A 13314-nucleotide genomic window follows, 5' to 3' on the forward strand; every position below is an offset into this window, starting at 1 on the left:
GCTGCAGGTAGATAGATAGATAGATACTTTATTCATCCCCATGGGGAAATTCAACATTTTTTCCAATGTCCCATACACTTGTTGTAGCAAAACTAATTACATACAATACTTAACTCAGTAAAAATATGATATGCATCTAAATCACTCTCTCAAAAAGCATTAATAATAGCTTTTAAAAAGTTCTTAAGTAGTTTACTTAAATACATTAAATACAATCAACCCCGGCACTTTAACATATCTTACTCCTGGCGGTTGAATTATAAAGCCTAATGGCATTGGGGAGTATTGACCTCTTCATCCTGTCTGAGGAACATTGCATCGATAGCAACCTGTCGCTGAAACTGCTTCTCTGTCTCTGGATGGTGCTATGTAGAGGATGTTCAGGGTTTTCCATAATTGACTGTAGCCTACTCAGCGCCCTTCGCTCAGCTACCGATGTTATACTCTCCAGTACTTTGCCCACGACAGAGCCCGCCGATGTTATACTCTCCAGTACTTTGCCCACGACAGAGCCCGCCTTCCTTACCAGCTTATTAAGACGTGAGGCGTCCCTCTTCTTAATGCTTCCTCCCCAACACGCCACCACAAAGAAGAGGGCGCTCTCCACAACTGACCTATAGAACATCTTCAGCATCTCACTACAAACATTGAATGACGCCAACAATACAGAATTATGGAGCAATACACCACAAAACAGACCTTTCAGCCCACCCAGTCTGTGCTGTGTTATGTTAATACCATTCGCTGACACTCAGCAGTTTCCAAATGAATGGTTCCAGACATGCCAATACAAACAACAGTAATGGCTGCCCTCTCCAGCTTCCACTGTAGCTCACACTGTTCAAAATCGATTATTTTGTTCCGCTAATCTTCCACGCTTAAGTTTCAATTCCAGAAACTTGGGTCCATTCTCTGGGTTCACACTATAATCTCAGGAAACACAGGGGATTCTGCAGGTGATGTTTATAACACTCTATGGTAATTAACTTGATTTGGGGCACGTTGGCTTCATACAAATGGGCTTTCCTCATCCAAAGTGTCCCAAGGTCATGATAGATACCCCAAAGTGAAGGTCCCATTCCTTCTTTGTGATGCAAGAACCCATTAGGGCAGTGAGTTTCAATGCCATTGAGAAGATGGTAATAATCTTCTTCAACCGCCTTCTGGTAAATGTACTTATTTTGTTTTGTTTATTATTATGATGCGACTGAACAGAAAACTAGATCATGTGCGAACCAATGCACAACTGTTGGTCTGGAATAAATGTCGGCAAATTTCCTCCCCTGAAGTGGAATTTGTGGCAAATTGGATGTTCTTCAATATGATGACTCCAGTTAATTTAGGTTAAATTTTATAACTGCTGGGTTGGTATTTGAGCCTGATCTTTAGACTACAGCACCACCAGACACTCTGGTGTCTTTGCAACCCACCTACACCCGTGTGCCCCTGTCTCGGCCTTTCTTACACGTCAGTGTGATATGAGGTGTGAGAGTGGACAGGACATTCCTGCGTGGGTGTTGATGCATCAAGTTCGTTGCTTCACACTTGTGGGGAGATTACGGAGGTGGTCAAAGATGACAGAACCACTGTGATCCCTCTGACTTTGCTCATTTTTGTTTGTGCTTTCTTTCCCTCCCCCCCCCCCCTCACCCCTGCCCTCCGTAGGTGGCTGTTTGAAGGCATCACCAGAGAGAAGGCGGAGGAGCTTCTCTTGTTACCCAGCAACCGGTGTGGCTCTTTCATGATTCGAGAAAGTCAAACCAGGAAAGGTAAACCATTTAAGACAACTAAGCACCTACACTCTGTGACCATTTTTACACTGGTATGCCTCTAACCAGCCAATTATTTGCCAGCAACTGAGTGCATAAAAGCAAGTAGTTAAGGTCAGTTGTTGTTCAGACCAAATGTCAGAATGGGGAAGGAATGTGATCGAAGTGACTTTGACCGTTGAATGATTGTTGTTGCCAGACGGGGATGGTCTGAGTATCTCAGAAACTGCTGATCTCCTGGGATTTTCACGCACAATAGTCTCTAGAATTTACAAAAAAGGAATCCAGTGAGCAGCAGTTCTGGGGGTGAAAAATGCCTTGTTAATGAAAGAGATCAGAGGAGAATGGCCAGACTGGTTCAAGCTGGCAGTGAAGACAACAATGGCTCAGGTAACCACGTGTTACAACAGTTGTGGGCAGAAGTGCATCTCTGATTGCACATATCAAACTTTGAAGTAGATGGGCTACAGCAGTAGAGGACCACGCTGGGTTCCACATAGAATGGTGACCGGCCCTTCAGAACACAATGTTATGCCAGACCAATTAAACTGGTAATCAAATGCCCAACCAAACTAATCCCTTCTGCCTAAACAATGTCCATAGCCTTCCATTTCCCTTACATTCATGTGCCTATCCAAGCATCTCCTAAAGGTCCCTAATGTATCTGTCTCCACCACCATCCCAGGCACCCGCCATTTCCTGTGGGGGTGGAGGGGGGGAACTTGCCCCTCACATTTCCTTTGAACTTACCCTCTCTCACGTTAAATGTATGCTCTCTGCTATTAGACATTCCAACCCCCAGGGAAAAGATATTGTCTGTCTAGTCTATCTATGCCTCTCATAATCTTATAAACCTTCCAGCCTCCACCAGTCCAGAGAAGAGAATCAAAGTTTGTCCAACCTCTCACTAACATGACCACTAATCCAGGCAGTATCCTGGCAAACCTCTTATGCACCCTCTCCGAGCCTCAACATCTTTTGCCACAGTAACGTCGCGGTTAGCACGGCACGATTACATCTTGGGGCGTCGGAGCTTGAAGTTCAATTCCGGCTGTAAAGAGTTAGTACTTTCCCATAACTGAGTGGATTTCCTCTGCGTGGTCTGGTGTTCTCCTGCCAGTTACTAGGTTAATTGGTCATTGTAAATTGTCCTTTGATTAGGCTAGGGTTAAATCGGTGTGTTTCTGGGTGGTGAAGCTCAAAGGACCTATTCAGTGCTGTATCTCCATAAATAATGGGGCAACTAGAAATCATGCAATACTATAGACGTGGCTTAACTTTTATAAAACGGCAGCATAACTTCCTAATTTTTGAAGAAGGCATATGGCGTACTGCTTTTATTAGTAGATATATTGCCTCAACTGATAAAGGCAAGTATGCCATTTCTCTTCTTAACCACCGTATCAGTCTGCTTAGCCACCTCCAGGGAGCTATGAACATGAACCCCACAAACCCTCTGCTCATCAGCACTGTTTAAGGGTCTTTATTTTAATGGAACACTGTTAAAGATCTTCCCTTAACAGTGTCCTGTCTCTTTACGTTTGACCTACCTAAGTGCGTTACTTCACATTTGGTCGGGTTAAACTGCATCTGCCATTTCTTCGCCCATATCTTCAACTGATCTATATGCCATTGTATTTTTTTGCCAGTCTTCCAGGCTATCCTCAACTCCACCAATCTTTGTACCGTCTAAAGTTAAACCATATTTGCATGCAGGAATGGTAGCGATATCATTAACGTCTCTGTCTTCGAGCTGTCTTTAATGCATAAATTTTGATAAGATTATCTAATGACTACCCTCTATAAATAGACTGCCCAAGGCAGAGTTGCTGGAAATAACTCAACATGTGAATCTTGTGTTGAATTAATCGTACAGCTCTCACTGTTGTGGTCAGTCTCCCTGTGAGGACATTTATCACATATCACTCACTGTGAATATGTACTTTGCTGAATTAATGAAAAATTACTTCACCCGACTGAATCACCTTCAACCACATAGTCACACAGAACTGTCCCTACTCTGCTGAAAATGTAACTCAGTGACTGCACAGTAAGTAATCCTTACCAAGTACTGTACATAAATGACAGTGAGAAATTCCTATTCTCAGTAATTAGCTGAAACTCCACGTTAATATTGGATTGAACAGACTGGGATGTAAACTTTGGGGGTTGATCTTTTGTAGATTTATCAAGTTGTGCGGGCAGAGATAGGATGGATAGTCACAGAAAAGTACAGCACAGAAACAGGCCCTTTGGCCCATCTAGTCCATCCCAAACCATTTTAAACTGCCTACTCCCATCACCATGCACGGGGCCCATAGCCCTACCATCCACAAACCTATCCAAACTTCTCTTAAATTTTAAAATTGAGCTCGCAGGCACCACCTGTGCTGGCAGCTCATTCCACACTCTCATGACCCTCTGAGTGAAGAAGTTTCCCCTCATGTTCCCCCCAAACACTTAACCCATGACCTCTAGTTGTAGTCCCACCCAACCTCAGTGGAAAAAGCCTGTTTGCATTTACTCTATCTATACCCCTCCTAATTTTGTATACCTCTATCAAATCTTCGCTCAATATCTATGTTCCAAGGAATAAAGTCCTAAACTATTCAACGTTTCCTTATAACTCGGGTATCCAGTCCCAGCAACATTAATTTAGAGCTTTTTCCCCCTTCCAGGGCAGGGGAACTAGAGGGCACAGGCTTAAGGTAAGAGGAGAGGAACTTTAAGGTCACAAGAGATTCTGCAAATGCTTGAAATCTTAAAGAATGCTGGAAGAACTCAGCAAGCCAGGAATAAATAGAGGAATAAACAGTCGATGTTTCACGCTGACACCCTTCATCAAAACTAGGTTTTAAGGAGATTTGAGGGGTAGAATTCTTCATGTACCGGAGGATGGTGAATCTCTGGAGTGAGCTGGCAGAGAGGGTGATTGGGGCAGATAAGACCATAAGCCACAGAAGCAGAATTAGGCCATTCAGCCCATCGAGTCTGCTCTGCCTTTCCAACATTGTTGATTTTAATATCCCTTTCAACCTCACTCGCCTGCCTTCTGTTCCTAGACTCCCCCACTGTAGGAAACATCCTCTCCACATCCACTCTATCTAGGCCTTTTCAAAATTAAATAGGGTTCAATGAGATCCCTCCCCTCATTCTTCTAAACTCCAGCAGGTACAGGGCTAGAGCTATCAAATGCTCCCTGGATTCTTGAAGGCATGAGAAGTGTTTCCCCCACCCCCCAAGAGTGACAGATGAAGGGAGGAAACGAGATACAAGCTTCCTGTCAGCAAAGATGCAAATTGCTAGGAACTTATCAGCTCCAAGAGACCACACCTGTGAGACCACAATCTCTCAAACAGGTGGGTCTCAGAGTCAGCCACATAACCCTGAATGAGTGACAGGAAACTGCTTCATCCCTTGTCGGCCCCTCTTGTGGCTTCAGGTGTGTAGGATCGGTTGCCGCAGTACATCACTCGATGTGCCTAGGGCAATCCATTAACCCTTTGATTGCTGTGTCATTTCAATACATGTGGGAGGGGTGCCTCTTATTGAAAATAAGTCATATTCAGCAAACTCTTGTGCTTGCAGTATGTACCACGCTTTATGTGGTCTCTGCTTTGGCGGCCTATGCAACCATCAGGGTCTTCTCCCGGTACCTCTGCCAGAAGATTTCAAAAAGTAAGGTTTAAAACTAGTCCAAGTTCAAAGTAAATTTATTATCAAAGTATGTGTATGTCACCTATACAACCCTGAGATTTGTTTTCTTGTGGGCATACTCAATAAATCCAGAGAGTAGTAAACATAATAGAATCAATGAAAGACAGCCCAACTCGGGCGTTTAACCAGAGTGCAGAAGACAACCAACTGTGCAAATACAAAAAGGAATAATAATAATTAATATATGGAGAACACGAGATGAGAAGTCCTTGAAAGTGAGTCCATTGGTTGTGGGAACATTTCAATGACGGAGCAGGTGAAGTTGAGTGAAGTTACCCCCTTTGGTTCAAGAGTCTGATGGTTGAGGGGTAGTAACTGTTCCTGAACCTGGTGGTGTGAGTCCTGAGGCTCTTGTACCTTCTTCCTGATGGCATCAGCAGCATGCCCTGGATGAAGGGAGTCCCTGTTGAAGGGATCCTGCTGTTTTGCAAGAGTGTTTCATGTAGATGTACTAAATGGTTGGGAGGACTGGGCCCATATCCACGACTTTTTGTAGGATTTTCCGATCAAGGGTATTGGTGTTTCCACCCAGCAAAGGAATACCACACAGAAGGCCCTTCAGCCCAAATTGTCCCTGCCAGCCGAGATGGTTCAGGTTTACTTATTACACGTACATCAAAACACACAATGAAATGCACTGTTTGCGTTAACACCCAAGGCTGTGCTGGGGGCAGCCCACAAGCATCGCCACATATTCTGACACATGCAATATTCAGCAATCCAACACGAGAGAACAACGAACGAAAACAAGACAACAACAGCAAAACAAAACAACCCCTTCCCCATCCACTCACACACACAGACAGGCCTCCAACCTTAGGACAGACCAGCTAAGTTAGTCCAAATTGCTCACATTCGACCCCTATCACTCTAAACCTTTCCTATCTGCGTAACATTTTGTGTATTTTTCATGAGTCATTTTGCTTTTGATTCTCTAAAGAATAGAAACTTTCACCATGTATCATAACCCATCCACGTTAAAACACCCAGAAAGTTTCTGAGGCCTTGTTGTTGATAACTGAGAGTTCCTGTCCCACGATATCACAACGCATCATGAATTGAAATCTCTGCAGATATCTGTGAGACACTGGCTTTTCTTACTTCTACATGTATAGGTTGCTTGATGGGTCTTCCCACCATATATCCTTGCCTCTATCCCATTTCACTGGATCTTTTCCCCCCAAATTTAGATCGAAAAACTAGGGTGAGGGGTAATCTCTTTACTTTTCGAAGGTGGTACAATGCCTATGTACTGTTCTGAATCTTGATGTGCTCCTCTTGTTTTTGCAGGCTTCTACTCATTGTCTGTGAGAAGATCCAATGTTGCATCGTGGGATTCCATCAAACACTACCGCATTAACCGCCTGCCCAATGGCTGGTTCTACATCTCCCCGCGTCTCACTGTCCCATCTCTGCACGACATGGTGGACTATTACTCAGGTGCGTTTCACTTGAGCTCTTCCAGAAGTCCAGGTCTGTGGGAGTAGGCAATTTAAATGGCTCGGCACGGACTAGATGGGCTGAACGGACTGTTTCTATGCTGTACTTTACTATGACTGTAAGACATAGGAGCAGGTTTAGGCCATTCAGCCCATTGAGTCTGCTCTGCCATTCGGCCATGGCAGATTTATTATCCCTCTCAACCCCATTCTTCTGTCTTCTCCCCGTAACCTTTGACAACCTTGCCAATGAAGAGCCTATCGACCTCCACTTTGAATGTACCCAATGACTTGCCTTCCACAGCCAACTATGGCAATGAATTCCACATATTCACAGCCCTCTAGATAAAGGAATTCCTCCTAATCTCTGTTCTAAAGGGAAATCCTTCTATTCCGAGGCTGTGCCCTCTTGCCCTAGACTCTCCTATTATTGCAAACGTCCTCTCCATATCCACCCTATCTAGGCCTTTCAATATTCAGTAGTTTTTAATGATTTTCCCCCCTCATTCTTCTAAACTCCGAGCACAGGCCCAGAGCCATCGAGAGTTCCTCGTATGTTAACTCTTTCATTCCCAAGATCATTCACAACATGGAACAGTATGACACAGGAACAAGCCCTTCACCTCACAATACTTGTGTTGGTCTTGTTGCTAATCAGCTAGAGCGCATTGTCTGTTCCTCCATTCTGTTCATGTCTGTCTAAATGCCTCTTAAAGGTTGCAATTGTATATATTGCCACCATTTAAACTCATGAGGAGCATAAGTTCATCATTGTCTGGAGGGGGTGCTTCCCTGTCTCTGTGTCTGTGTGGCATTGTCTCCCTGCCTGTTGCTGATGTCCTGTTCTCTCGACCCCCAGACTCCGGTGAAGGCCTGTGCTGCACATTGAAGGAGCCATGTCACATCCAGGGGCTCCTGGCCTCCCAGCAGCAACACCCAGATCCCATCGTGGTGCGGAAACCTCAGCTGAACTGGAACGAGATGGACAGGTAAGAAACGTAGGCGTGCCAGTGGTGTCCCTCACCAGCACGGGCTTATCCAAAGACAAAACACTCCAGAGCTCTCCACGGAGAAGGAAAAGGAATTCAGTTATTGGGACTAGAGATAGTGGAGCAATAGGGATGTGGTAGTCCTTGATCTTAGGACCTGCCAATCACGGGACTTCAACCTCCAGGCTTCAACTTCTGGACTTGCCGATCACCGATAGAGAAATAGAAATTCCTCCTAGTCTAGTTGTGGATTCCCTGATGAGAGTAAATGTCTATAAAACTTGTATCCTGTCACAATTTTAGGGCCTTGCCTGTTGCACAAAGAAATCACTCCATTTTCCTGACCTCCATCCCTGCCTCAGAGATTGGCTCTAAGTCAGGCTCATCTCTTGTTAAGGAAGGAGGCCAACACCAGAGGCATCAATGCCCCGCACATCTTTGCTGCTTGAAGAAAAATTTCCCAGCGTAAATACCTGTGAAATTTTGGTTTCCCCTTGCTCCAGAAGGCTGTGCGTGCTTAGTCTTTGAGGGTGATAAGGAAATAAAAGATCTATCTGGATGAGGAAGGGAAGTGGGCTTGAGGGAAAGAAATAAACAAAAGAGATTGTGCAGATGTTGTTGAGGGTCTCAGACCAAAATGTCAGCTCCTTATTCCCCACCCTAGATGCTCCAGCATTTTGTGTGTGCTGCTGAGGGAAAGGATCAGCTTTGATCTTAATTGAATGATGGATAACTTCAATGGGTTAAATGGTCATCTCCTGCCTCTACACTCACTTTATTAGGTAAACCCGTACACCTGCTCGTTATTACAAATATCTAATCAGCCAATCATGCGGCAGCAACTCAGTGCATAAAGCATGCAAACATGGTCAAGAGGTTCGGTTGTTGTTCAGACCAAGTATTAGAATGGGGAACAAATGTGATCCAAGTGATTTTGACAATGTTGGAGCCAGAAGGGGTGATTGGAGTATTTCAGAAACTGCTGATCTGGGATTTTCATGCATAACAGTCTCTAGAGGTTACAGAGAATGGTGCAAAAACAAAAAAAAAAGTCTAGTGAGTGGCAGTTCGTGGGCAGAAAGCACTTTGCTAATGAGGGAGGTCAGAGGAGAATGACTAGACTGGTCCAGGAAGGTGACAGTAACTCAAATAACCATGCTTACAACAGTGGTGAACAGAAGAGCGTCTCTGAATGCACATGTCGAACCTTGAAATGGTTGAGCTACAGCAGCAGAAGGAAACACTGGGTTCTGCTCTTGCTCCTGCACTGGGTGTATTTCTTGTGTTCTGCTGTATCTCCTCTGTAGACCAAACTATAAGTGGATGATATTCTTTCCATACCACTGTTCAGCATCCGACATTTTCTCTTTCAGCTCCGTTTTGATAGACAACGACAAAGAGTCGGGAGAAGAGTCGCCCGTCAGCGTGGGTCTGCGGGAAGCCATCAACTCTTACTTGTACATGACCGAGGAGATGAGACTCGATGAGATGACCGACCGGAAAACTCGGTTGAAAACGTTGCAAACCCGGCTGCAAAGCAGCCAGAGACAGGCTGGTCAGAACAGGAATGGGAACCTCGCTGTCCTTGATTTCCGCTCCGCCAGATAGCTAATGTGAAGAAGATGGATCATTTCTGTCAAGGACTTCATTGTGCTCACTTTAATTTATTTACCATTTAATATTCCAGAGCAGCTGAGCTGCCTGTTAATTTTACTTCTGTTGTTTTTCTTGGTGAAAGAGACCTAATGTCCTACTTGTGCCACTGCATTGTATTATGGTCATGTGACAATTAAGCAGCCTTTTACACTCAGAGGCCACTTTATTAGGCAAACCTGTTTGCTAATGCAAATATCCAATCAGCCAATCACGTGGCAGCAACTCAATGCATAAAAGCATGCAGACATGGTCAAGAGGTTCAAGCCAAGTATCAGAATGGAGAAGAAATGTGATCTAAGTGACTTTGACCTTGGAATGATTGTTGGTGTCAGATGGGGTGGTTTGAGTATCTCAGAAACTGCTGATCTCCTGGAATTTCATTGCACAACCATCTCTAGAGTTTGCAGAGAATGGTGCAGAGAACAAAAAAATAAATCCAGTGCATGGCAGTTCTGAGAGTGAAAACGCCTTGTTAATGAGAGAGGTCAGAGGAGAATGGCCAGACTGGTTCAAGCTGACAGGAAGCCGACAGTAATTCAAATAACCGCATGTTACAACTGTGGTGTGCAGAAGAGCATCTCTGAATGCACAACATGTCAAACCATGAAGTGGATGGGCTACAGCAACAGAAGACAACAGGAGATACCCAACAAAGTGACCTCTGAGTGTATTTTACACCATCTCCATGTCATCATAGAGAATCGTTATAGAGAAGGGGAAACCAGAATCCATTTTAACTTCCTTTACTCTTTGGGTGTCTGAAGAGCATACTCCCTGGTGACTCCAGGATTAGAAGCCCGGGTTGGATTGATTTGCTGTTCTTTCGGAGAGTGACTCCTTTGCAAGAGGTTGCAATGAAAGGCACTGTGGATCTATTTCACTTCCTGTCACTAATACACAGATCACCTGCCAGCAATCTCACGGCAAGCCTGAAAGTCTTCCCTTTCGTAGAATTGAGTTTGCACTGAATGAGGCCATGCACTCCACTGAGTTCATGACAGCTTCACAGGCCCATTCTCTTTCCTTTTCCCTGCCCTGCAAATTATTTTCCATCAAGTGTTTATTCAATTTAATCTTGAATGACCTTCTAGCTTTAGGAGGATGAAGTTCTAGTTCATATCACCTTTTATGCAATAAAGATTTTCCTCACAATTTCCCTGTATCATGTACCTCTTAATTTTATCCCTTCCCTGAGCCCCCAAAATATCCACGAGATGTCCAGTGGAGCAGCTGCCACTGTGTGAAGCCCACCATGTCCTAATCTACCTCCATCAAATCTCATTTTTACAATCATTGGTCCAGGAGAATAACCCCAGCTTTTCCCTCATCCTTGGAAACATTCCAGTAGGTTTTCAGCACCCTCCAGAGACTGCTGTTGATGTCTAGGTCATACCCTATTCTCCATGGACTTCAATGGGATTGAATACCCACCAAGGAAAAACATACACACTTGAAAGCCCCCATCAAAAGCGAGCACCTACCATGCAGAGGAGGTCCAATCAAATTACCGCGTGATCGATTTGCCACGTGTACACTTACCACAGTCTTACAATTGATCCGATACAATATAGAGAGATCTTCACCAAGCTCCCGATCATTTTTATTCACTAAAGCAAAGCAGATTTAGGTTAGCGTGGACCCTTGCAAACACCATGAGAAACAATTGATACTTATTCTCAGTTTCTGTTGACAGTTAGAAAATATTTCAGGGTATCAACCACTAGAATCAAATTGCAACTTTGATGAAAAAAAAATAATCTGCAGAGCAAACTATGAGCAATGTAGTATTAATCTTTTCATTATCAGTGACCCAAAGATGCTTCCTGTCGAACCAGCAGGATCTTGTTCACAGGAACCTTATGAGACAAAAGTGAGCCACTGAATGGAAAATTTCATCAGTGTATCTCCTGTCAGTATTCCACCTACTCTGCAGAAATGTGCTGAGTTTTAATGCTAACTCAACATCAGCCACTGCGTTGACTGTGCACAATACTGCCATTGTTGCATAGATTCCTCACTCAGATAGCAATAGAGGTTTGACACCACAATTATTCAATTGGCAAGTCGTGGGTGATCATGATCTTTCCATAACCATGATTGTTCTTGACAAATTTTTATACAGAAGTGGTCCTGCCAGTACCTTCTTCCAGCTGGGCAGCATCTTTATAAGATGGGTGACCCCAGCTATTATCAATACTCTTCAGAGATTGTCTGAATCAATTGTTTCAGCCTTTCTGGTATCAACATCAAATTCCTCAACTTGTGATTTTATAGCTAATACAGTGGAGGTATAAAGTTAAGGCATTTGGAGGAAAGTACAAGGGGAGATGTCAGAAGTAGGGTATTTACACACAGTGGGAGGTGCATAGAATACCCTGTCATGGGTAGTGGTAGCTGTTTTAGGGGCATTTAAGAAACTCTTCCATAGGCACATGGATGAAAGAAAACTAGAGGGCAATGTAGGAGGGAAGGCTTAGATAGATCTTGCAGTCGGTTAAGGTGTATGCACAACATCTTGGGCCAAAGGGTCTGCACTGTGTTGTACTGTTCTATGTTCTATTTAAAGCATAAAGAACAATTTCCTTATATCCAAATATCTAGCAGCAGGATTGCCAAAATTTTTCAGAAATATTCTTTAAGGTTTCTTGTCCTTCTAATCATCTGGCAGTTCCTCTACCTACATGCAATGATTTGGCAACAATTAATGTCTCTAACATATTTCTTCCAAGTTGCCTCAAGTGTCCAAAGAAGTATTGTTTAACTCTGAGAGACTGTGGGGCAACTTAGGAGAATCGGAAATTCTAATTCCAACAATTTTCAGTGGTTTGACTTGGAATTGTGGCCGTACACATAGGAACTGGGCTGGCACTCCCTGGGAGCTCCACAAAGGAATTTATGATCTTCCCAATCCACACCTCTGAGACTGGATCCCCCAACTATCTGCCAATGTCCTCAAGTGGACAATAATGAAGGATGATGCTTGGCACATTGAAAGTATTCCTTTGGAATTGTTTATCAGTGGGCAGGGAATGACTTGTTTCAGTTGAATTTTATCTAGGGAAGAGGGATGAACTGATTCTTCAAATTCTCTGCTTGAAAGGATTAACATGTGGGCCTGTACTCACTGCAGTTTAGAAGACTGAGGAAATATCATTGTGACTTATTGAATATTGAAAGACCTAGGCAGAGTGGACATGGAGAAGATATTTCCTACTGTGGGGGAGTGTAGGGCCAGAAGGCACAGCCTCAGAATAGAAGGCATCCCTTTAGAACAAAGATGAGGAAGTTCTTCAGCCAGAGGGTGGTGAAATTGGGTCTATTTAAGGCAGAGATTGATAGGTTCTTGATTACTAAGGACGTCAAATGTTACAAGGAGAAGGCAGGAAAATAGGAGTGAGAGGGATAATAAATCAGCCATGATGGAATGGTGGAGCAGATTCGATGGGCTAAATGGCCTAATTCTGCTCCTAAGTCTTATGGATCAGGAACATGCCTTACTTTAATGAAGAACTCAGAGTTTGTAAAGCTTTCCTACACTTGGTGTTCAAGATTGTTCTAAGTAATTTATTTCATATATGTCATGATCATGTGTTGACTTGTTACTAATGCAACAGTAAATAAAGCTAACATTGTAATAAAGCCTCTCTTGTGATTCTGAGTCTCTCGGCTTCCACGAATAGTTAAAAATTGCACTCGGGCACCAGTATTTTCTACTTACGAATAGTCTGGGCTGCCCCATTCTAG

General features: G+C 43.7%; 1 protein-coding gene across 2 annotated transcripts in view; it reads left to right on the forward strand.

Moving 5' to 3' along the window:
- The window catches only part of sla2b (Src like adaptor 2b), a 34506-nt gene extending 21995 nt beyond the window's left edge, over window positions 1-12511 (forward strand). For both annotated transcript variants that reach the window (XM_073062082.1, XM_073062081.1), the window contains 4 exons: window positions 1666-1769; window positions 6777-6926; window positions 7785-7914; window positions 9288-12511. In XM_073062082.1, the coding sequence (XP_072918183.1) occupies window positions 1666-1769; window positions 6777-6926; window positions 7785-7914; window positions 9288-9522 (619 nt within the window). In that variant the 3' untranslated portion in view covers window positions 9523-12511. The remainder of the gene's footprint in view (window positions 1-1665; window positions 1770-6776; window positions 6927-7784; window positions 7915-9287) is intronic.
- The last annotated feature ends 803 nt before the right edge of the window (window positions 12512-13314 follow it).

Source organism: Hemitrygon akajei, chromosome 11 (genome assembly GCF_048418815.1).
Source record: "Hemitrygon akajei chromosome 11, sHemAka1.3, whole genome shotgun sequence".
NCBI lineage: Eukaryota > Metazoa > Chordata > Chondrichthyes > Myliobatiformes > Dasyatidae > Hemitrygon > Hemitrygon akajei.